The sequence below is a fragment of the Chiloscyllium plagiosum genome, chromosome 3 (assembly GCF_004010195.1).
Source record: "Chiloscyllium plagiosum isolate BGI_BamShark_2017 chromosome 3, ASM401019v2, whole genome shotgun sequence".
Taxonomy (NCBI): Eukaryota; Metazoa; Chordata; class Chondrichthyes; order Orectolobiformes; family Hemiscylliidae; genus Chiloscyllium; species Chiloscyllium plagiosum.
Window position 1 is genome coordinate 59,599,691 of NC_057712.1, and position 27,073 is coordinate 59,626,763.

General features: G+C 40.3%; 1 protein-coding gene across 3 annotated transcripts in view; it reads right to left on the reverse strand.

Annotated features, from left to right (window-relative positions):
• Positions 1 to 27,073, reverse strand: part of LOC122543870 (chloride intracellular channel protein 5-like) — a 118,323-nt gene that overhangs the window by 19,990 nt on the left and 71,260 nt on the right. For all 3 annotated transcript variants that reach the window (XM_043682736.1, XM_043682729.1, XM_043682743.1), the window contains 2 exons: positions 4,369 to 4,478; positions 757 to 882 (listed from right to left, as the gene is read on the reverse strand). In XM_043682736.1, the coding sequence (XP_043538671.1) occupies positions 757 to 882; positions 4,369 to 4,478 (236 nt within the window). The remainder of the gene's footprint in view (positions 1 to 756; positions 883 to 4,368; positions 4,479 to 27,073) is intronic.

Below are 27,073 nucleotides of genomic sequence, written 5' to 3' on the forward strand. Positions count from 1 at the left end.
GGTGATGTCATTTGCTTTGGTGATGTCATTTCCTGTTCTTTTTCTCATGGGGTGGTAGATGGGGTCTAACTCGATGTGTTTGTTGATAGAGTTCCAGTTGGAATGTCATGCTTCTAGGAATTCTCTGCGTGTCTCTGTTTGGCTTGTCCTAAGATGGATGTGTTGTCCCAGTCAAAGTGGTGTCCTTCCTTATCTGTATTTATGGATACTAGTGAGAGAGGGTCATGATGTTTTGTGGCTAGTTGATGTTCATGTATCCTGGCGGCTAATTTTCTGCCTGTTTGTCCAATGTAGTGTTTGTTACAGTTCTTGCACGGTATTTTGTAAATTGCATTAGTTTTGCTTGATGTCTGTATAGGATCTTTCAAGTTCATTAGCTGCTGTTTTAATGTGTTGGTGGGTTTGTAGGTTACCATGATGCAAGGGGTCTGAGTAGTCTACAGAGACACGCACGAGAATTCCTAGAAGCATGGCATTCCAACTGGAACTCTATCAACAAACACATCGAGTTAGACCCCATCCATCATCCCCTGAGAAAAAGAACAGGAAATGACATCACTGAAGGAAATGACATCACCAACCCAAATGTAGCAAACCTACATCCAGAACCTCAACCTGAGCTACAAATCTTCTCAAACTCAATAAAATAGAAGTGTATTATCTCAATGCTGAGAGAGTGTAGAGTCCTGAAATGCAGAGGGATTCTAGAACCAGGGTTAACTGTGTGAAATGAAAGATGACGTGTTATGTACTTACATTGGTGGGCATAGTACCTCTTCCAAGAATTCTTCAATTTTGTTGACATCTGTCTTGACCTCTCCATTAAATGTCAGGAATGGAGGGTGAGTACCAGGAGCTAAGTTATGTAGATCAGCTGGTTTTCTATAAATAAGGAATAAAATTTATCCATAATTGCAACTACTGGATACAAAGATAGCAAATAAATCAAATATATTGCAGAACCCTCATCTCTGAATTGTTTAGTTTTCTGAAGTGAACTGGGCTCAGGCTGAAGAATATTATTTTGGTTGTAGAAATTTGAAATAGTTAACCAATTTAAAAAAAAACACAATTTCAGGCAGTTATTGGAAAATGAAATGGAACAAATGATAATCGTAAATCGAAATTGTTGATCATCTGCCTCGGATTCACTTTCTTGCCCGATTCCTGTATTCTTTGATTCCTATGAAAAATCTACCTATCTCAGTCTTAAACACAGTGATGGAGCATCCACAACCCTCTGACTGGAAAAACTTTTCCTAATCTCAGTCCTAAATGATCAACCCCTTTATACAGAGGATTGCTCCCATAGTCCATGTTCCCCAGTCAAGGGAAACTACTTCCGTCTGAGTACACCAAAGCCTCTCTGAATATCAACATTTACATTTTTTTTTACAAGTTAAATAACTTCACACTTCCCCACATTATTTTTTAATTGCCACCTTAGTGATCATTCATTTATTTTGTCTCTCTCTTTGCAGCCTTCTCACAGCTTACCTTTTCACCTTGCTTTGAATAACACCAAACCTGAATACATTAAAGAAAAGCCCAACAGTTGCTAGAAATAGCAGCAACATTGGTTACAACAAATATGGATTCACTACAGGTACAGTCAAGTTTCTGAAAGTCTAGATCCCAGAGTGTGAAGGAAGTTGCTATAGATATAGCCAAATAATTGATGATCTTCCAAAAAAATCAATATTACTATCAAAACTGATAAAGAATAGTTGATGACCATTGTATATTTAAGATTGTCAGAAGAGATGGAAGGTATTGTACTATTATGGATTAATGATTGGCTAATAGACAGAAAACAGTAGGAATAAATGGGTTATTCTTGTACTGGCAGGCTGTGACTAGTGGGTACTACAAGGTTCAGTACTTAGGATCCAGCTGTTCACAATACATTTTAACGATTTGGAATTGAGGACTAAATTTGCATATTTTCAGTTTTGTGGGTGATATAAAGTAAAGTGGGAATGACTTAGGAGGAAGATGTAAAGTGTGTCAGGATAATCTGGATAGGCCATTTGAATGGATGAGAACATGACTGGTGGAATTTAATGTGGATAAGTGTGGTGTTATCTAATTTATTTGGATAAACGGACATATAGAGTAATTCTTAAATGGTGAGAAGTTAGAAAATGTATGTGTACAAATGGTCCTTGTTCATGAATAATTGAAGGTTAATATGTAGCTGCAGCAAGTTATTAAGAAGGCTAATGGAATGTTATCCTTTATTGTAAGAGGATTTGAGTACAGGAATAATTAAGTCTTGCTTCAATTGTAAAGGAAATTTGGTCTCCTTACCTCAGGGGGAGGAGGGAATGCAATAAAAACTTATCAAACTTGTTCCCAAAATGGCAGGACTATCCTATAAACACTGGATCTGCGTTCTCTAGAGTTTCAAAGGAGAAAAGGTGATTTAATTGAAACCTACAAAATATTAAAAGAGATAGGGTAGATGCAAGTAGGGTGTTTCCCCTGGTTGTGGGGGGGAGGGCTCTAAATTAATGGGCACAATGAACGGGAATGCCACTTTAGATCTGAGATGAGGAGAATTTATTTTTAAACTTAGAGGGTTGAAAATTTTTGGAATTCTCCACCAAAGGGGAGTGCAGTCTTGGAGTATGTTTAAAGTTGAGATTGATATATTTCTGGTTACCAATAGAGTATGGGGATGGGCTGACTAAACGTTATTTGATAAGCAATCATCATACTGAATAGTGGTTCAGGCTCAAAGGGCTGAATGGTTTACTCCTGTTCCTATGTACCTGTTATTCTCAAATTGTTCATCTAACACATTAGCAGATTGTAAATAACCTAACACTAATCCCTGTGGCTCTTTGCTATGAATAGCTGGCAACTAGTAAATTTGACTCTTTGTTTTCTGCCCATTGACAAGTCTGCTATCCACACTAATATATTATTGCCAACTCCATGAGACTTTAGTATTAACCTTTTCTATGGCAGCTGCCTTTTGGAAACCATGTATATTGTATCTTCAGGTCCATCTTTATCTACCATGGTAACTACATCCTCAAAAATGTGAATAAATTTGACAAACAATTTCCCTTTCATTCAACAATAATAACTCTACCAGATCAAATTATAATATCCTAGGCTGAATGTTAAAACTTCCTGAATAATGGATTTCATAATTTTCCTGATGTCCTCCTCTTCTTTCTCAAATCGCTGTGATACATTTTGCTAGCTTTCAGTCTACTGGGAACACTCTTCAAACAGGTGAATGAAGGTGAGGGAGTAGGTGATAGGTCAGAGGGGGAGTGATGGACAGGTCCGGAGGGCGGTGCCAAGTTGGAGCTTGGTACTGCGATAATGTGGGGGGAAGAGAGATGAGGAAACTGTTGAAATCCAATTTTTTCTGTGTGGTTGCAGGGTCCCAATGCTGAATATGTGGCTTTCCTCCTCCAAGCATCGGGTGTTCACGGTTTAGTGGTGGAGGAGGCCCAGGACTGACATGTAATTGATGGAGTGGGAGGGGAAGTTGAAGATTTCAGACAGTGGGTGATGGGGTTGGTGGATGTGGGTGTCCCAGAGGTGTTCTCTGAAATGATCCGCAAGAAGGTGTCCTGTTTCCCCGATATAGAGGAGACCACACCGGGTGCAACGAATGCAGTAGATGACATTGGTAGAGGTGCAATTAAATTTCTGATGGATGTGGAAGGATCCCTTGGGACCTTGGACAGCAGTGAGAGGAGTGGTGTGGGCAGAGGACATAGAAACATACAAATGGAATCACCGAATAACATTTGTGTTTAACCAATGGAATTCAGTGCCTTTTCTCTAATGTTTGCATCATTTTATTGAGTCAGCTTTAAAGTGGCCTCAGCACCCTTTTCCCATAAATGAAAAAAAAACTCAACCAGGATGTCTGCATCTTAACCAAAGGGGAAAAAAGTATTTGAGAGCAATTCTAAAAAAGTGACAGCTAACAACACCAGTGGAAAAGTGTTTGGAGTAACAACAATCTATGAGAGTTTAAGACAGGTGCACAAATGCTTAACTGAAATGAGATTTCCAGGACAATTTTAAAAGAGGAAAGAGAAATAGTACACAAAAATTCCAAAGAACAGGACTCAGGCAGCTGATTGACCTTGTTAGTGACAGGGCTAAGTGATAATGAAGCTGAAGGATGGGGTAACAGACAGCAAAAGTGGATGCCAAATAGAAGACAGAATGAGATATCAAGGGACAACCCAAGATTTAAAAATGGTGTCTTTACAAAAGCAAAATCCTTGAATAATCTCTTTATAAATGTTTACAGTTCTTTTCAAATGCATCTGATTTGTTAAGTGGCATGTGATCTGCATTAGAATTTATTTTAAGTAAACTTTAATCCCTTACCTCTTTAGGTCAACTGTTGTGACATTGAACACAACACCTTTCAGCCACAAAATCATAAAGAGACGCTGAGAAAAGGGGCAATTACCAATACTCTCTCCATCAATGCCAGCCTGCAGGAGAATTAAACAGTAATTTATATATTGTCTGCAAAGTATATAACAAAAAAAATCAATTTCCACATTATTTGCAACGAAGTCACATTTGAGAATACAGGATCTTTTCCTAATTACGACTACATTAAATAGATGTCCAGTTTTGGTAGATTCTGCTAAGTATGAGGAAAAGACTAGGTAAGATCCAATAGCTTTAAGATATGTGCACTCCAGCCATTTCTAAGTCATTTTCATTCTTCTAGAAAAATACTATTTTCTGTTAGCATTTATGCTCTATATGTGTCTTACCGATAAGAAATTTATATTGGTTAGTACTAATGCCCTTTTTCTTGTAAAAGATATTGTTATATTATTCAAAGAAGTGCAGGGAAGTTCTTCCTGGTACCCTGGCCAACACTTATCTCTCAACCAGCTTTAATAAAACATGCTACCTCGTCATTAATATATTGCTGTTTGTGGACTCTTCCTGAGTGAAATTAGTTGTGGCACCTCCTATTTATAAGAGTAACCATACAATGAAAAGTATGTAATTGACTACAGAGGTTTGTAACGTCTTGAATTTGTGGAAGGCACTATATGAATACAAGTAATTTTAATTAAAATGTTGTAGCTATCAGGGCTGATGACATCAGGTTAAGTGATATTATGTCTAAGTACTCACTCCAAGGTCTCCTGGCTCTTTCTATAACATACATTGTTCAATGATGAGTTCTAGTTACCAAGACCTGCTCCACATCCATTTCTAACACTTACATCATGTTTTTTTTATGCCTCCTGCATACCAATGGGTTTCCCATGCAGTTGAATCTCACTATTGGAGGCCTTTAGAAGGAGGAGAACTGCACAATGGCACAGTCACACAGTGTAACACCAAGTGGCCTATGTTCACTGGCATTTTAATGATTAATGATGATGATAATTAATAAAGGTGAACATGTATATTCCCAAAAGAAATGGATATGGCAGACCCACTAAGATATTTGAACATCCACAAGACTAATATTAGATCTTTCTTGCATCCACTCACTTGGCACTGAAGGCACGGCTGACATTCATTAAAGCAAGCCTGCCAGGCTGATGAATACCAACATGCTGATATGGTCACAAGGAACTTTGAGATTGTAGCCAATATGCAGACACTGGTGTACTTAACTGTCAAGGACAGTGGAACATTGTTTGCATAGAGCTGGAGTCAGTACAGCCAGATACAAGGACACTTAAAACTATCAAGCAGCATGGAACAGGTTATTGAATGACAGTACCAGCAAGGTGCAGCCTAAAAACTAGTAGAATCTCCTTGTAATAACAACTCACAGGGATGATGTTTTGAAAGTAACTCAGAAGTAGTGGATCTTGGAAACTACCTCATTATATTTCAACACTCAAACAGGGACGCTGAAGCTAGGAAATGGCATCAATTGCTTGCAAACTGACACCTGAACCTTGAGTTTCTGTAACTCTCTTATCACTCCCTTCTCTTGGTCTCTTTAAAAGCTGTTAATTGACTGAAATGTATTTTGAGCTGACCAATCAAGCTTTCAGACTATTATTTCAACTCCCCATCTATTTTAAAGTCCTACTGCTTTGTAATTCACTTACCTGAAAATTTCCCCTCCCATCATAAGGGTTCCCCCTATATATCTTTATATGCATCTGGTGCTGAAAATGGCGACAATAAACTCACATTGGAAAACTGTGCACATAGCATCTTTCTATTTTTGATCGCTAGAACTCATTTCTAACAATTCAAATGTAATGTATTGGAAATCTCGGTTTAATCTTAAAAAAAAGTTTCCCCAGATGTCCATCAGACCACACCAGTTGCAACTTATTTAGATTGCTATGACAATGATTCAAACAACCTCTAAGTAAAAAGGGATGGGCTTGTGGTCCCAAATGAATCAGCTTACACATGTTTATTCTCATATTCTCAAAGGGATTGAAATTCCACTGATCACTGTTCTCAGCTCATTAGTTAACATGCTAGAATAAAATGCTATGTGAACTAGCTCAGTTAAATTGTTAATCTACTTAAAAAAGGCTCATGATTTCTTTACTAAATTTTATGCAAATACATTGACACAAAGATAACTTTCTTCAGAATTTTGATCCAATGTCCAGTTTCATTATATTGCCAGAACTGAAGTTTCTCCAGATATTAGCAGACAGGCTATCTAATTTTGTTCCTATGTTTGGACTCATGCTCTGTTATTCATAATAACTTATTTTAAAATACTTAATACTGGAATCCATTTTTAATAGACTATTAGTTTGCTCCTTGTAATCATATATTAACATATCAAAAATACAGAAGGAGATTCCTTCCTAAATGCCAAGCAACCTTTAGTATCTGAGCTTCATTTGAACATGTTCAAATTCTTGCCTTCTAAGTCAGAAAGGTAAACTTAGCTGAATGCTCCTCAAACAGTTTTGTTATTGGTCCCAATACTTTCATCAGTAGGCTCAAACTTCAAATGGAAAGAACAGCAGCACACAAAAGACCTGTAACTTGCAGATTTGATATACACTTAGAGTTATAGAGATGTACAGCATGGAAACAGACCCTTCGGTCCAACCCATCCATGCCAACCAGATACCGTAAACTAATCTAGTCCCATTTGTCAGCACTTCGCCCACATCCCTCTAAACTATTCCTATTCATATACCCATCCAGATGCCTTTTCAATGTTGTAATTTTACCAGTCTCCATCGCTTCCTCTGGCAGCTCATTCCATGCAAGCACCACCCTTTGTGTGAAAAAGTTGCCCCTTAGGTCCCTTTCAAATTTTTACCTTCTCATCCTAAACCTATGCCCTCTATTTCTGGAGTCCCCCCCCCCCCCCGGGAAAATACCTTGTCTATTTATAAACCTCTATATGAGCATCCCTCGGCCTCCTATGCTACATGGAAAACAGTCCCAGCTTATTCAGCCTCTACCTGTAGCTCAAACCCACCAACCCTGGCAACATCCTTGCAAATCTTTTCTGAACCCTTTCAAGTTTCACAACATTCTTCTGATAGGAGGGAGACCAGAATTGTACAGAATATTCCAAAAAGTGGCCTAACCAATGTCCTATATGAGCTGCAACATGACCTTCCAATTCCTATATACTTCTGGGCTCCCTCTCCCATTCCAGTCCTATCTACTTTCATCCAAAGAATGTGATGCTATCAAAGTGTCACTATCAATACATTATTTTCTCAAAACCTAATGCAGTTCCTTTCGGTTTGGATGTAAATGTAGCGTCTTTATTCTGGTTTCAAATGAACTGTGTGGTAGAGGTTGCTTGTGATAACAAAATAACTACTATGCTTTTATATTAACTACAGATTCTATCTGTCTTTGCATTCTCTGTCAATAAAGAACAGCTGGGTCTTTGTTAGAACATCCTCCACTATTTGTTGAAGAACAGCTGATACCTTAGCTCCCCAAAGACTGTATATCACCGGAGGCTGAAAACAAAAGTCTTGCAAATAATCTATAGGCCTAATTTATTGATTTGGTATACATTCTATCATAAAGGAATCAAATGCAATCTCAACAAAATATTAGGAGCAAAAACATAATCCCAATATAATTAAAATTGCATAGTAGTATAATGCAAAGTATTCTGATTGATAGGAATGTGGCTGCTGAAATTTAGTTATTCTTCTCAGTTACATATCATAGGTTTGCAGTTTGTTGTTTTCACTTGAATACTGCTCCTGAACTTCCACATTATTTGTTTTAATGATCACTGTGATTGCCATAGCAATAGCAATGCTATGCAACCATTGGTTCTCATGTCTTAATACACTAACATAGAATACCGACAGATCAAAAAAAACTAATAAAAAGTGTCCTTAGCACCAATTATCAATCTATGTATTCAAACATCCTCCATTCTGCACAGAACTGTCATAGCACACCTCCCTTAGTCATTTGTGTCATAACTTTTTAAGTTATCACAGCAGAAAGTGCTATCTCAAAGATGTTAGGCTGACAAAACATTTCACATGGAAGGTTAAAAGACAAACTCACTCTTACTTCAGTCCCCAATGTAAAGGCCTATGGTTTTTGGCTTCGTCCCTCCACCTGACACCTGGCTGTGATTAAGTCATTCTATTTCCAACCTAGGTGTCATATTTAATCCCATAATAAGGTTCAATCTTATGTTCATGTCATCATTAATATTGTCCATGTTCACCTAATATTATCAACAGACTTTGCTCACCTCTGTTCATCTACTGCTAAAATGCTCATCCATGACTTTGTTGCCTCTAGAGATGACTACTACAAGGCACTACTGGCTGTTCTCCAATATTCTATCCTCCATAAATTTGAGGCCATCCAAAATCTTTTGCCCATGTCTTCATTTCCATCTCTCCATTCCCATCCTCCTCATCACTCCTGGGCTCGCTGACACCTATATTGGTTATTGGCTGGACAACATGTTGATTTTAAAATCCTCATCTTAGTTTTAAAATCTCTCCACAGCTTCATCCTTACCTATTTCCATAATCTCCAACTCCATAACTCAGGCATATCCTTGCTACTCTAATTTTGAGTCTTGTATATCTTGATTTTAATCACTTCACCACTTGTAGCCGTGGTTCTGTTGCCTAGGACCCAAACTCTTGAATACCCTCCCTACATATTTCCACCTCTATAGTCCACTGTCCTGAAACACTTGTCTTGTTCATCTGACCCAATACTTCCTGTGTAACTGTGTCAGACTTCATTGTATAATGTCCCTGTGAAGGACCAAGAGATTTTTAAAGCTCCTATATGCTGCTGTTGCTTATTATGCAGAAATGTCTGGTGTTCACTTCACACTATCAAATATTGATACAAGGAACCTTGAGTACCAGAATGCAGATATGACATCTGAATAGTCTCTAATGATAAATCATCTTTTAGATTAAAGTAAGATGTTGTGTGTGTTTGAAGCTATGCTTCACTAATGTGTGGTATAGTTTTGTCTGATTTTTGGCACAGGTTCTCATGAGTTATTGAGACAGACTTTACAGGATCAAATTGACTGGATGTGGCAGTGGCTGAAACCTATAACTGTATTGATAGAACTGAGTGACTTGCTGGACCATTCTGAGAGAACCCAAGAGTCAGCTATATTGCTGTGGTTTAGAAGTCCCATGTAGGCCAGATCAAAGAACAAAGGATTTCCTTCCATGATGGTCATGTCGTGAATCAGACTGTTTTTAGAATAATGTGGCAGCTTCATGATAACTGTTTACAAGATAGTGGTTCTGAAGGAATTAATGTTTCATTAGGCTGCATTAGGCTCCACTCAGTCTGATAATGTTATACAGTTATAGGTGGGGAAATGTGGAGATAGGTCTGGATCTTGAAACTGACAGATGTGACATCTGTTCCAAAGACTATCGGGATAATATTTAGCTAGCTAATGTAACTTATACATAATTGCTATCATGTGATAAATTGCACCTGTTAACACAAGGGACTCTTGCTAAGACTTACTAGTGGTTGTATCTGTATCATGGTAAACCAACTAGACCAGTAGTCAAGGATAAGTCGAATGATGGCAAATGCTTCTACCCAGAAATGCCATAATTACCATTTACTGATACTAGCATTTTATTCCTGATGTATTTACCAGAACCTAAGTTCTTCAGCTGTCCTGGTGGGAATTGAACTCATTTCCAGTTTATTTGTCAAGTATCTAGACTTTTGAACAAAGAACAAAAGTCGAGAGCGGCACGGTGGCACAGTGGTTAGCACTGCTGCCTCGCAGCGCCAGAGGCCCGGGTTCAATTCCCGCCTCAGACGACTGACTGTGTGGAGTTTGCACGTTCTCCCCGTGTCTGCATGGGTTTCCTCCGGGTGCTCCGGTTTCCTCCCAAAGTCCAAAGATGCTAAATTGCCCCTAGTGTTAGGTAAGGGGTACATGTAGGGGTATGGGTGGGTTGCACTTCGGCGGGGCGGTGTGGACTTGTTGGGCTGAAGGGCCTGTTTCCACACTGTAAGTAATCTAAACAAAGAAAATTTACAGCCCAGGAACAGGCCCTTCGGTCCTCCAAGCCTGAGCGGATCCAAATGTACTGTCTACTGTCGGTCAATTCCTAACCATCTGTAGCTATATCCCTCTACTCCCCTTCTATTCATGCATTTATCCAGACGCATCTTAAATGAATCGACAGTGCCTGACTCTACCACCTCTGGTGGCAACGCGTTCCAAACGCCCACCACCTTGCCGCGTGTATCCCCCTTAAACTTTCCACCTCTCACCTTGAAAGCGTGACCTCTCGTTATTGAATCCTTCACCCTGGGAAAAAGCTTGTCTCTATCCACCCGGTCTATACCCTTCATCAGTTTATAAACTTTAATCAGGTCCCCCCTCAATCTCCTTTTTTCCAATGAAAAAAACCTAATCTACTTAACCTTTCTTCATAGTTAGCACCTTCCATACCAGGCAACATTCTCGTAAACCTTCTCTGCACCCTCTCCAAAGCGTCCACAAACTGTACTGTACACAGTACTGTACAAAGAACTGTACACAGTATTCTAAATGCAGCTGAACCAATGTCTTATACAATGTTAACATAACTTGCCAGCTCTTATACTTAATACCCCGTCCAATGAAGGCAAGCATACTATATGCCTTCTTGACCACTCTATCCACCTGTGCAGCAACCCCCAGGGTACAATGGACCTGCATTCCCAGATCTCTCTGTATACCAACTTTTCCCAAGGCTCTTCCATTCATGGTCCAAGAATACAATCACTGAGTTACCATTCTTATTATGATGTGTTAACATATTTGAGCTACATTTGCAATGGCAATAAATTACTGGAAAGAGTAGGGGGATGAGCTTTTTCCACCTAATTTTACAGGTACACAATGGGGGAGGCATCAACATTGTGCAAGTAAATTTAATTTTATGGAGCTGAACCACTGTACCATGATCACTTTCACCAACCTAAATTCCTCATGGCTATCTGGCCTCAGAACCACATGATATTTGATAGGCTGGAGCTGTGGCCTGCCCAATGATATAATGACATTGCCTTCTTGCCAACAGGATTGGGCTGAGAGATAAATATTGGTCAAGAGAGCAGGAGAACGCCTCTATTCTGCTCTAAATGATGGTGCAAGATGTTTTACTTCCACCTGGGGGATCACCTAATTTCTAATATTAACAATACATCTGAACAACAATAACCAGGTCACGTAGAACTTCCTCAGTGTAGTATTAGCCTGCCAGTGAGATTATACATTCAAGAATTATGGGCCAACAATCCTCTGTCCATGGAAGAGAGAGTTCTAACTCTGCCAAGACAGAGACTATACCGCCTCATAACAAACATATTTAGCCACAGGACCAAGAAGATTTCCATTCCATCAATTTACATTGAATTTGACCCCAAGAATTTGAGCATAAAAGGTAATCTGCTAATCCAGTGCACCATCAGCTTTCATTACCATACCTCCCACCCACCCCCAAAACTCCATTTTCAATGGTGATAGTCATATTGTCAGTCACACTATGCTTGTCATGAAGCTGATAATGGACAAGACATTTTGAAATAGGTTTGGCTCAATTACTGTCATTCTTAAAAGTATATATGCGTTACAATTCAATGCTGTAAAGTAGTAATGATGTTTGTTGTGTAAAGTAAATCGGAGCCAAATTTCCACTCTGTTTTCTGTCCAAGAGCACTGAAGGTCCTTTACAAGTTATAAATGTGAGACAGGTGGTGAAAGCCAAGGCTGAAATTTAAACTCACTACTGTAGTTGAAATATTTATGAAAATTCCATTGTCTCCATTAGATTAAGCTGCCTCTCGACAAATAGCAAAAAGAGAAAAGGTCTTAATCTCCATACCTCAGGTAAACAACAGATGATAGTGGAATTAAAAAGAAAATACTGAATATTAGAAGCCTGGCATATAAAAAAAACAGTGAAACAGTCAATCAGCATCTTTGGTGCAAGTTGACTTATTTACAATTCAGGTGCTGACACTATTTCAGAACTGAATGAAAGGCTTGTAACATGGAGAGACGAAACACACCAAAGTGATAACACCACGAAAAATGAGGAATGCAATTATGCAACTGATGATCTTCATAATTAAACCTGTCAGTTTTTAAAAATATATTGAATAGTTCCTCAGAATTATCACATTAAATCCTATGACTGAAAAGATTTACACTGGTAGGTAACAATGATCAAACTACCATGATCATAATGAATGGCAGAGCAGATGCGAAGGGCTGAATGGCCTACTCCTATACCTACTTCTATGATCTCTCCCTGGCCGAGGTTGAATTTCAATTATATGAAATTATTAGTCTTAATCCGTTTGGCCCTACTAATTAGTAAAGTTCGATCACATGGGATTCAGAGTGAGGTTACCAATTGGATACAATATTGGTTTTAGCAGACAGAGAGCAGTGGTGCAGAGTTGTTTTTTGGCCTGGAGGCCCGTGACCAGTGGTAATCCACAAGGATCAGTATTGAGTCCACTTTCGTTTGTCATTTATATAAATTATTTGAATGAGAATATAGGAGGCATGTTTAGTAAGTTTGTGGATGACACCAAAATTGGTGGTCAGTGAAGAAGCTTATCTAAGATTATAAAGAGATTAGAGTAATGGGCTGAGGAGTGACAGATTGGAATTTAATTTGGATAAATGCAAGGAACTGAATTTTAGTAAAACAAACAAAGGGCAGGACTTATACAATTAATGGTAAGGCCCTGGGTAATGTTATAGATCAGAGAGATGCAAGGGTTCAGGCACATAATTCTTTGGAATTTGTGTCATAGGTAGACAAGATGTTAAAAAGGCATTTAGCATCCTTACCTTCATTGTTCAGACCTTCTGAGTTTAGGAGCTGGGATATCACGTTGAGGTTGTACAGGACGTTGATGAGGCCTGTTCTGAAGTACCGTGACCAGTTCTGGCCACCCTGCTATAGGAAGGATATTATTAAACTGGAGAAGTTCAAATTAGATTCACCAGGATGGTACTATGAATGGAGGGTGTTTGAGTTATAAAAATAGCCTGGAACATTTTGCACTGGAGTACAGGAGGTTGTGGTTTATAAAATCATGAGGGGTATAGATACCAAAGGTCTTTTCACTAAAGTGAGGGACTTCAAAACTCAGGGACATATTTTTAAGGTGAGAGAGAAAGGAGAAAGATTTTAAAAGCTCATTGGGGCAACCTTTTTTTGAAAAATACAAAATAGTTTTTGTATGGAATGAACTGCCAAAGGAAGTGATAGTTTCAGATAGAGTTACAATGTTTGAAAGACATTTGGATAAGTACAGGAGTGAAAAGGGTCAAAAGCAAGGAGGTGTGACTGGTTTAGTTTGAGAACATGGTTGGCATGGACTAGTTGGACTGAAGCATCTGCTTCCATACTGTATAACTCTGACTTGATGATTGATGGAAGATTGTCACTGCCACCATGATGGTAGGAATGGAGCAAGATTTCTTCCCCTCTCATTTTTGAGCGGAGATTGTCAGGTCTTAAAATTTAATTTTTTTTCTCATTGATGACATCAAACAAATTAAATATTTGCATGTACTGGTATTCAGTTTATTTAATACAAGATTTTTATGTGCGTTCTATTAAACATTTATTAATTAAAATCACTTCTGTGATTTAACTTTGATTTTAAATAGGGAGATGTGATAACACTACACTCATAGAGCCTTCAAGATTAACAACATCCTGCTTTGGATTTCTGTACGTCAGCATTCATTTTACTGTAGTATATTTTTATTTATGATCATAACAATAATGGCTAATTTAATTGTGTTAACTTCAGGCAAAAAAAAAATTATTTGCAGGATAGTGAGGAATGTAGAGCTCACTTAAAATCTTTCCACTGTTCCTACCCAAACCAGAGTTGCGAAAGTTGCAACTCACAACTACTCTTATCAAAGTAACATTCATTCAGGAAAACATCAACATTTTAATAACAAATAATGCAGCATGATCACTAACCCAACAATAGCCAAATGGAATGTGTCAAGTGACTACTAATATTCAATATTTATTAGTTAGGTTTGACATGAGCCTTTCATCAAGTGAATAACACGGAGAACAGTGCAATAATTCAACACAACATACTCCAAATGGTGAAAGATCTAGGAAATAACCAATAACTGGCAAACCTCAATGTGGTGTACAAATTCTGTTGTAACACTGATTCTACTGGAATCAAAAAGTAAGACAGCAAAATGCAAGTGCATTTAAGACAGATGAAACTAATTTGGCCTGCAACTTCATTTACATCTTACTCATCACATAACAGCACTTTGACGGAATGACCTCTAACCAAGGAACAAGTTAGGCGTGCAATCTAATTTGTAAGGCATGAAACTACTGCACAAAATAAATGCTAATCTATTACTCCATTTATTCAGGTCACAGGACAGAAATGAAACAACTTCAGTTAGTGAAGTGCTGTTCAGAGATTAAAGCTGTGAAATCCTACTGCGGGGTTTTATTTCATAAGCACTGATAACAAACTTGCTTCATTTCCCACTGCTAACACTTATCACATTGATAGTCACCAGAAGAATAAGTCTATTAATCTCTCATAACTCCTTCTTCAAAATTAAACAAACATTTGACCATGAACACACCAACACTAATGAATAAGCCTATGATCAAATTGTTTATTGGAGTACTTCATGTATATAAATGGGAGCAGAACTAATGCTATCCTACCATCAAGTGGCATTGTCCAGAGGAGTGCCAAGGTAATGTTAATTCAATATTCCCATTAGTTACAAGGTTTCTCATATTAATTAGATTGCTATGCAAAAAGCAGGTATTTGTTTATGTTTCCATAGTTAAATCTTTGATTAGGTTTCTAGCAATCAAACATGTCTAGACATGTCTAGATCATGCTGACTGTTCCACAGCATATTTATTAGTAAAGGGCCTTGCTTTGTGAATTCAAGTAACATGATGTATGATTACAATTTCCTTGCTGAGCACCAAATTGAAAATTTGATCAGGCTAATGCCTGGAGTCATTGGAGAAAAGTGGAATGAAATGAAAATAAGATGAAACCATAACTCCAACCAAATTAATCTTCAAACTCCAAGACCTACTCAGCCCTTTTCTATACTCCCTATTCACGCATGACTGTGTGGCCAAATTCCATCTTAACTCCATCTACAATTTCACTGACAACACCACTGTTATAGGGCGGATCTCAAACAACGACAAAACAGAATACAGGAAAGACGTACAGTCTGTCTGATATAACACAATAGTTCCATTCCCATGCAATCCCTTGTTATAAGAAAATTGCATAATAGCAGCACCATTTAATGGGATTGGAATCATATTATAGCCAATTAAGGAAATATCGTGTTCTACAAATAATGGTGTAAGTTGTTCAATCACATTATAACAAATTTGCATTGAAGAAACACATGTAATAGCAGAACCGACTGTAGATGCTTAGTGACATGATGTAAAAATAACAATCGCTCTAGAACTGGTCACTGACTTCAGACACACCCCTATATACATTAATGGTGCGGAGGTGGAGATGGTCAAGAAGCTCAAGTTCCCAGGAGTACTGATCACCAATTTGTCCTCGTTCATCCATATTGACGCTATGGTTAAAAAAGCACAACGCCGCCTCTACTTCCTTAGGAGGCTAAGGAAATATGGCATGTCTATAAAGACTCTTACCAATTTTTATAGATGCACGTTAAAAAGCATTCTATCTGGACACATCCTGACTTGGTATGGCAACTGCTCTGTCCAGGAGCATAAATAAACCAAAGAGATGTGAACACAGTTGTCCATCACTCAAGCCAACCTTCCATGTACTGACTCCATCTATACTTCTCGCTGTCTCAGGAAGTCAGTCAACATAATCAAAGGCCCCTCTCATCCTGGTTACCTCCTCTTTCAATCCCTTTCATTGGGCAAAAGATACAAAAGCTTCAACACGCAGATTCAAGAACAGTTTCTTCCCTGCTTTTATTAGATTTCTGAATGGACCGCTCAAATTTTAAATACAACATTGATTTCTTTTTGTATACCTTCTCTGCAGCCATCACATCATATTCTTTTGGTCTGTTCTATTACTCTAATGCACTTTGTATGCTATGATTTGGCTGTACTGCATGCAAAACAAAACTTTTCACTGTACCTAGGTACATGTGACAATAATAAATCAAGTTTAAATCAAAAATGGATTAACCAGAACAAGATTAAGGTTGTCTAAGATGCAATGCTTCCTTTTCAGGCAGAAATGGGCTCCTAAGCTTCTGACATAGTAAGACAGAAATCACATCCTTATTGAGCCATGAGTGCCTGTCATTTTGGGGTGGACAAATGGAGAGGAAAAATCAGGTGTCGAGATGCTTAAAGCAGATACCTTAACCCTCACGTTTAAAGTGTGATCCCTGTCAATGTATTTCACTGGCTCTAAGCATCTAAAGGCATCCTAAGGTCTTCAAAGGTGCTTCAAAGATACATGCAAGTACCGTTTTCTTTTAGTTAAATATGTTAATAACCTAATGACTATTTGAAGCCTCCTCTGAAATATTGGGTTACTTTAGCTGCATTCAGGATAACCATACCCTACCTGTGGCTTGACAGGCAGACCTTAAAAAGGACTGCTGCAGACTGTAACAAACACAGTAAGGAGGCAACCCTGTGGCATGGTGGTTAGCATTGCTGCCTCAGCACCAATGACCTGGATCCAATTCCAGCCTTGAGTGACTGTTTTTGTTAGTTTGCACATTTTCTCAGTGTCTACATGGGTTTCCTCTGGGTCCTCCAGTTTCCTCTCACAGTCCAAAGATGTGCAGGTTATGTGTATTTGCCACGCAAAATAATTGCCCTTGGTGTCCAAGGATTTATTTCGGCAAATGTGAGGTTACGGGTATAGGATGGGTCTGGGTGGGAGCTCTTTGGAAGATCAGTGTAGACTTGTTGGGCTGTAGGGCCTGCTTCCACATTATAGGGATTCTATTATTTATGAAGTGTTCATTTGAATATGGAGCTGAGAGGAATGCAAGAGCTTCTCCCAATTCAGCCATCAATTGTGACAACTGCCCTGATCCTCACCACTACTCCCTCCCATAGAAACTAATCAAGACACTTTTCCACCATTGTTATCTATCCCCTCCCAACTGTCACTACCTCAGTCTGATTGCCTCAATAAAATCATTCTGAAGATCTTTGATTCCTCTTCGCCAGATATCTATTGATATCTGTTGAGGTCTTCAATTTATTGATCCAATATTAATAAAGCTGTAGGTTTAATATTGTATGCACTGAATATTACCCCTTATCTTTAAATCACCCCTCAATAGCAGGTGCATTCTCATCCACATTGGGTTTCAGGAAGCTCAGAAAATATATGGATGTGCACTAAATTTAAGAAAGAGGGTGATTAGAAGATGGAATTGACTGCCACAGAGTAGCTGAGGTGACATAATTAGTATAGATGCACTTAAGGGGATTCTAGATAAACGTTTAGGGTAAAAAGAATAGATTTAAACAGATTCACATGAATAGAGTGGAAGATGACTGGTGTACATTATTAGCACACGCATACATCTACAGCACCTAAAATTTGGATTCTCCAATGTAACTATTACTAATATGCGTGGAAACTGTGTTGATATTTTGCTCTAGTTATGTGATTTTAAAAAATATATAAATATTCATGGGATGTGGGTGTCACTGGCTGGGCCAACGTTAATAACTTATCCCTATCTGCTTTTGAACTAAGTGGCTTGCTGGGCCACTTCAGAGAACAACAGGTCGGTCAAACCAAGTAATGATGACAGATTTCCTTCCCTAAAAGGACATTATGACACCAGTTGGGTTTTTACAACAATGATTCATGGTTACCATTAGGCTAGGTTTTTATTTCAGAATCATTGATTTATCATGGTGAAATTCAAACCCATGCACCCAGAGCATTACACCTGGGATTCTGGCTTACTCATCCAGAGACAATACCACTACTCCAGCACTTTTCCAGGTATTAATATGTAATACATTTCTCTTCTCACCACTCTCACCCTCCCCCACCTCCATCAAATTAATCATAGATATTAATAGATTGGAACTATTTTCCTACTTGAATTTCTGCAGATTTTAAACTCCCAGCTGCATACAAACTTAGGAAGCAAAATTTGGTCCATTGTGACTGCAATTTATAAACATTGTTCCCATTCCTCTGGAGATGTCTATTATCAAATCAGATACAATTCTATGGACACCACAGGTCTTACAGTGTCAAGACTAGTTACCCATTACCTAGCAGTCAGTCCTGACAATATGGTAATATTTATATGGCAGGGTGAGAAACATAGACCAGTTAATCCTGTCTTGACTTAATTTTGACAAATGTGTACTTTCAGCTGGTGTCACTGCATAAATACTGCTGCCAATTATAGTTGTTCTAACATAGCTTTGGTTGCATCAGGTATATCAGCAATAGCTGCAGTTTGGACATCAGAAGCTGTTAAAATGGTTAATTCCTTCTACAGTTTAAGTGTTTGTGGATACAGAGGTTCATATTGCTTCAACGCTCCATTAGTTTACCAAGCTATATTATTGCTTCATAATCTCTGCAGAATTTGTTCATTTGTGAGATACTCATTTGCTTTTAGTGGCAGGTTTGCTACAGATCCCCATAGAGGTAACACTGCGGCCTGCTACCCACCTACCTTTCAGTACCCCTGTGAGCACACAAGTACATGGAAATAGTATTAACCTGATGTCTTATGTCCCAACCAACTAATGTGTCATTAGAAGAACTAAAAATCAAACAAACAAGGTGTGGAAATCTCTGTATTATCCACCCTTGATTAAAGTAGTATGAAGCAACCGGATAGATTCTCCAGTTCTGTTATTGGAGCTGTGCTCAGTTGGTAACACTCCTTCTAAACCGTATGATTCCAGGTTCAAGTCCCACTCCAGGGACAAAAAGTCAAGGTTGACAGTCTAGTGCAGTGCTGGGCAATGCTGCTTTTCAGTGAGGACTCTAAAATGCTTGGATTGTTGTAAAAGAGCCTATGGCACTGTTTCAAAGAACAGCAGGAAGGTATCCCAATGACCTGATCAACATGTTTATCCTTCAATTACTGTCACTATAACTGACTGTGTGGTCATTGTGGGAGTTGGCTGTGTGCCCATTGGCTGACATATTTCCAACATTATCAATTCACTTCAAAAAGTATTTCATTGGTTGGAAAGTGGAGTGAGACATCTAGTGGTCACAAAAGACACTACATAAATACATGTTTGGGTCAGGCTTCTGATGGACCAGAAGTAAAACTCATAGTAATTTATCTTCTTACTAGGAAAGTGTCTGAAAAAGCTAATGTTAAAAGGTGTTTTGGTGTGTTTATCAGAATGCTACCATATTCTCATAGGGGGATGGTGGAGGATTAGGCAACCTGTCCATAAAAATGCTTAAGAGGAATGTTGCTTAAATAAAAACAACAGGGTTCCCCTGCATACTGTAGCATGATAGGGAGATCAAGTATAGGTTGCCGATCTTTAAAACTCTCCACAATGCCCTTTGTAAAGGTGGTGCCACTCTCCCTCATGCACCTAGTTTATGACTGACAGCTGTTTGACAGTACAATCAGAACATCCAGTGTCTCAATCTCCATGTTGATCAACATGTTGCCCCATCAACTTCCCTGGGCCCTCAGCCTCCAGAGAACTGGCAAATAAAACATCTTTTAAAAAAGATGAAAGATTACAAATTAACTTTGGTCTCCATCCAGAGATGCTGCCCCACATGCTCAGTATAATCAGCACTTCTGTTTTTATTTCAATTTTACAGCAACACTATTTTTATTTGGTATTATGCTTGATTGCCATCCACTCGTGGCTGGATAACAACACTGACTTATCACAACTCAACATGAACTTACAAGGTGCGCACAGTGCCAATATCTGAGCTGTAAATGAAGAGTGTCAGATTAGGTGAAAAGGTTATTTAAAAAATGCTGTGCTGATGGTCTCCATCTCTACCTCTTGAGGCTGCCTGGGCTGGGCAGGTAACAGTTCTTGCATATGAAAGCAGAGAATCAAACGGAACAACACTTGGGGGAAGCACTGGGGATGGCAAAGCGTACACTGGGTTGGGCAATTTCAATGTCCACCACCATCAGTGGCTCAGCAGCAGCACTATCTATTGAGATGGTTGAGTCTGAAAGGATACGGCTGCTAGGCTGGGTCTACGGCAGATGGGTGAAGGAACCAACAAGAGGGAAAAATATATTGGGCCTCATCCTTACCAATCTGCTGTCAACCTGGTGAAGCTACCAAGCACAGCTATTTCTGTGTCCAACAGCATAAGCAGCAAGTGATATACAGAACTAAGTAATTCCACAACCAATATCAAATCTAGACTATGCAGTCCTGCCATAGTCACTCAATTGATGGTCTCTGTCTCTACCTCTTGAGGCTGCCTGGGTTGGGCAGGTTACAGTTCTTGCATCTGAAAGCAGATAATCAAAGGAGGAAGCACTGGGGATATCTTCAATGACGGATGAGCCGAGCAAGTCAGTGCAAAAGGCTGAAGTGTTCACACCAATCTTCAGCCAGAAGTGCCAAGTTGATGATCCATCTTGAGCTCCTCCCGTGGTCCCCAGCTTTACATGTGCCGGTCTTCAACCATTTTGATTCACTCCACATTATATCAAGAAATGGTTGGAGGCACTGGATACTGCAAAGGCTATGGGCCCAGTTAACATTCCAGCAATAGACTTGTGCTCCAGAACTTGCTGCTCCCCTAGCCAAGCTGTTCCAGTACAGTTACAACACTGGCAATGTGGAAAATTGTACATAAAAAGCAGGACAAAAACCAACCTGGCCAATTACCATCCCATCGGTCTAATCTCTATCATCAGTAAAATGGTGGAAGGTGTCTCAACAGTGATATCAGGCAACTCTTGCTCAGCAATAACCTGCTCACTGACACTCAGTTTGGGTTCCACCAGGACCACTCAGCTCTTGACCTCATGGTACAGCTTTGGTTCAAACATGGACAAAATAATTGATTTCCAGAGGTGAGGAGAGTGTGACAGGCCTTGACATTCAGATTGCATTCAACTGAGTGTGGCATCAATTAACTCTAGCAAAACTGGAACCAATGGGTATCAGGGACAAATGCTCCACTGTTTGGAGTCAGACCTGGCAAATATGAAGTTGATTGTAGTGTTGGAGATCAGTCAACTTAGCTCTAGGACATCCCTGGAAGAACTCCTCAGGAGAGTCTCCTAGGCCCAACCATTTGCAGCTGCTTCACCAATGACCTTCCCTCCATCATAAGGTCAAAACTGGGGCTGTTCATTTATGATTGCACAATATTCAACACCATTTCTAATTTCACAGATATTGATGCAGTCCATGTTCAAATGCAACAAGATTTAGACAATATCCAGCCTTGGGCTGACAAGTGGCAAGTAACATTCACACCATGCAAATACCAGAAAATAACCATCTCGAATAAGAGACAATTATACACTGCCCCTTAACACTTAATGGTGTCACCATCACTGAATCCACCACTATCAACATCCTGGAGGTATCATTGACCAGAAACTCAACTGGACTCACCACATAGACAAAGTAGCTACAAGAGTAGGTCAGAGGCTAGGAATACTGCGATGAGTAACTCACCTTCTGACTCCCCAAAGCCATTAACATGGCACAAGTCAGGAGTGTGATGGAACATTCCCACTTGCCTATTGGGTACAGTTGCAACAACAGTCAAAACACTTGACACCATCCAGGACATTGCAGCCTGCTTGATTGACATCATATACACTCCTTCCTCCCTTAATTGTAAGTGTGTACTATCTACAAGATGCACTGCAGAAATTCACCAATGCTTCTTGGACAACATATTCCAAACCCATGACCCCTTCCATCTAAAAAGATATTTCGAAACACCACCACCTGCAAGTTCCCCTCCCAAGTTACTCATCACCCTGACTTGGCAATGTTTCACTGTCACCGGGTCAAAATCCTGGAATATCCTCCTCAAGGACATTGAGTCTACCTACAGCACGTGGACTGCAATGGTTCAAGAAGGCAGTTCACCACTACCTTCTCCAGGGCAACTGTGAATGAGCAAGAAAGGCCAGCAAGCCAATAATGCCCATATCCCACAAGTGAACTTTAAAAAGTGCAAGTAAACATAGCAGCAATGTGGAGGTGAAATTGGAAGCATTCGTCATTGTGTGAGGGTGAAGTGGAGTATTCTGATGTTAGGCTAGTGTCCCAAGTGCCAGAGGTACTGCTGGGTGATAGATAGGGATGTGGTGATTTGAGCTGTGAGACAGTGGAGGGTTCAAAATGCCAAACGAAAAAGTATTTCTCTGAGGTTGACCAGTCTTTTGAGATCATTGGACCTCTTGACAAGGGCCCTTGAGGGTCTTTCAGCTTCCTGCCAGAAACATACTTCCTTTCGTCACATCAATGTGCATCAATAATGACTCCAGCACCACATCCATGCAGGAAGATTGCCATGTGCGTTGGAAAAACAATCCAATTTTAATCAAATATTAAGCCCATTTCCCACAATGTTAAATAATGCCTCCTGATGTGTGCAGAATTCACAAATATATTAAGGATGAACAGATCAGCACTAAAGACACTGGTTGTTACCCTAAAATCTTGATGCAGTGAACAAATTCAATTCTTACTCACTTCAATTCACTACACCATCCTCGTTATACAACTCAACTGAACTGCTCCTACTTGGTTCCACTCTTGCCTGTCTGATCGTAGCCAGAATATCTCTAGCAATGACATCTCCTTCCACTCTTTAACAATTACCTTGTTAACCCTGTATGGATTCATCCATGTCCTGTTTCCTCATGCTCCTCTTAGGTCAAGTCAATTGAAGACAGAGGGTTTCCTTGCGTAAGTATAACACAATCACTTTGCATCTTCTCTATTATTTCTCTATTCTCAGATTAGCTATTCAACAGCCTGTTCTCAGTTAACAATGACAAGGCCAATCCAAATAGTTTTGGGATCCCCTACCATGCTCTCTGTATTCTTATCAATGTTTGCAATCTTTGTGCTCTATTTGATTTCAAGGTAGGCTATGGACTAATCCACAAAGATCATTCTACTTAAAATTTCAATGCTTGTCTATCTCTTCTCGAATCTTATCAATTTACACTCAATTCCTTTTCCATGCCCCCTTTCCTGAAATTATTTATTCAAAAGGGAAACAGGTCAGAGATGGGATAGTCTTTACAGTGTGAATTTCATCCTGAATCACCAAATCTTCTCCACCACCTACAAGGGAGAGTCAGGAGCATAGTGGAATACTCTCCATTCACCTGGAAGGGTGCAGTTCTAACATGCAAGAAGCTCAACACAATTAAGAATAAAGCAGCCTGCTGGATTAGTACCTCACCTTGCAACTTAAATGAAAACACCCTTCACCACCTATATAGTGGCAGTATCTTTAAGATGCACCGCAGTACCTCACCAAGCTACCAGGCAGCACCTTCCAAGCATGTGACCTCTCCCATCTAGGAGGAAAAACACAACAGATGCAACAGTACCATCAATGAGAAGTACCTCTCCAAACAAATACCACCCTAATTCTTAACTATAATTGCTGTGCCTTCACTGTTAGAGGGTAAAGGTTGTAAACCCCCTTCCAAGTAACACTGTGGGTGTACCAACACCACAAGGACGTTTTTTGTTCACTCTTGGAATGTGGGCATCGATAGTTGACCAGAATTTCTTGCCTGTCTCTAGATGCCCCTGCTTCAAGGGCAGCGTTTAAGAAGGCAACTCACCATCACCTTTTCAAGAGCAATTAGGGATGGGAATAAAAATTGGCTAAATATTGGCCTAGCCAGTGACACTAACATCCAAGCAACAAATAAAAACAATAAGCATATTTTGTCACTAGAACTATACTTTGAAACACAAGCACTCCCAGATATTCTCCTACTTTAGGGTCTGTCGTTTCCCTTCCACAGTAACTAAGGAATCCCTCATCTTCGCCATCTCCTGCACTTCTGCCTTCAAACCTCCTCCTCCCAACAACAAGAATAGAGTCCCTTAGTCCTCACATACCACAGCACCAACTTCTGAATCCAATGCATCATCCTCCGACATTTCTGCCACCGACAATCAGACCCCACCACCAAAAGATATTTCTTACTCCACCCCTGTTTTTTGATGCACTGGATCTAAGTTAGACAACCAAACTTGCTAAATTTCCCATTAAAATAGCCATCCTTGTTCTCAAACAAATACCTTGAAACCTTAACTGAATTGACAATACTGAAAAACAGGGCTTCACAGCAGGATCGATAAATGTGAAGCTAGAAGAGCACAGCATCCAAGGAGCAGGAAAGTCAACATTTCGGGTCAAACCCTTTCATCAGGACTAGGGAGGAGGAGGGAGCCCAGAAGTATATAGAGGGATGGGGGTGGGCCTGGGGGAAGGAGAGGTGGGATGATGATGGGTGGATGCAGGTAGGGGAGATTATTGTGATTGGTCAGTAGGAAAGGTGGAGCGGATAGGTGGGTAGGAAGATGGACAGGGTCGGGTTGGCAATGAGGAGGGGTGGGACTAGACATGGGATAAGGCTGGGGGAGGTGGGACTTTGAAGCTGGTGAAGTCGATTTTGAGGCCATTGGGCTACCAACTTCCCAGGTGGAATATAAAAAGTGTTGTTCATCAGTTTCCATTAGGCTCTCTTTGACAGTGGAGGAGGCCAAGGATGGTCATGTTGCTAGGGGAATGAGAAGGGGAATTAAAGTAATTGGCAATTGGAGGGTTGGGTTGGTTAATGTGTGCAGAGCACAGATGCTCCACAAACTGGTTCGCATGACTGCGTTTGGTCTCCCCAATATAGAGGAGGCCGCATCAGGAGCAACAGATGCAACAGGTGAGGTTGGATGACGTACAGGTTAATCTCTGTCAGAACTGGAAGGAATTGTTTGTGGCCTTGGACAGAGGTGAGAGGAGAGGTGTGGGGGGAGGTGTTGCATCTCTTGCGGTTGCAGGGAAAGGTACTGGGTGTGGTGGAGAAGTTGGTGGGGAGTGTAGAATTGATGAGGGAGTCACAGAGTGAATGGTCCCTGCAGAAATCAGACAGGGATGGGGAAGGCAGTATCATTTTAGTGGTGGGGTCTGGTTGTAGGAGGTGGAAATCACGGAGGATGATGCGTTGGATTGGAGGTTAGTGCCATGGTATGTGAGGACTAAGGGAACTCTATCCTAATAAATCAGAACTCTATCAAACAGAGTGGGCGGCACGGTGGCACAGTGGTTAGCAGTGGTTAGCACTGCTGCCTCACAGTGCCAGAGACCCGGGTTCAATTCCCGCCTCAGGCGACTGACTGTGTGGAGTTTGCATGTTCTCCCCGTGTCTGCGTGGGTTTCCTCCGGGTGCTCCGGTTTCCTCCCACCATCCAAAGATGTGCAGGGTCAGGTGAATTGGCCATACTAAATTGCCTGTAGTGTTAGGTAAGGGGTAAATGTAGGGGTAGGGGTAGGGGTATGGGTGGGTTTCGCTTCGGCGAGTCGGTGTGGACTTGTTGGGCCGAAGGGCCTGTTTCCACACTGTAATCTAATCTAAAAATCTAATCTAATCTAAAACATATTAACTTGGATCTGATTTACCAACCCCTGAGAAAAAGAACAGGAAATGACATCACCAACCCAATGAAACCCAAACATATAAATAGAAATCAGCAATGCTTCAACCGGAGGCTCAAAGATGATGTTACCTAGTATGGTGACGAAACATCTGAAAATGAGCCTTCCAGCTCAGCGAGCAAACCTACATCCAGAATCTCAACCTGAGCTAGAAATCTTCTCAAAACTCGCTACCATATTTTCTGCTCCTTGGTAATTAACATGCCCTCAACTGCATCTCCTCTATTTCCCGCACCTCTGCCCTCAAACTGCCTCCCCCCCAACAAGGATACAGTCCCCTTAGTCCTCACATACCACCCCACCAACATCCGAATCCAATGCATCATCCTCCGACATTTCCATATCTACAATCAGACCCCATCACCGAAAAGATATTTCCTTCCCCACTCCTGTCTGCTTTCTCCAGGGACCAATCATGCCATGACTCCCTGGTTAACTCTACAATCCCCATCAACTTCTCCACCACACCCAGTACCTTTCTCTGCAACTGCAAGAAGTGCAACACCTGCCCGCACATCTATGTCCAAGGCCCTAAACAATCCTTCCAGATATGACAGATTCATCTGTACATCATCCAACCTCATCTATTGCATCCGTTGCATCCGATGAGGTCTCCGCTATATCAGGGAGTCCAAATGCTGCCTTGGGAACCGGTTTGCGGACCATCTATGCTCTGCATGCATCAACCAACCTGACCCTCTGACAGGCATTCACTTTAATGTCCCCAGCGACAGGACCATCTTTGGCCCCCTCCACTGTCAAAGTGAGGCCAAAAGAAAACTGGAGGAACAACACCTTATGTTTCACCTAGGAAGCTTATAGCTCCATGGCCTCAAAATTGACTTCAAAGTCCCTCCTCCCCAGCCCTAGTCCCACCCCTCCTCATCGCCATCCTGACCTATCCTAA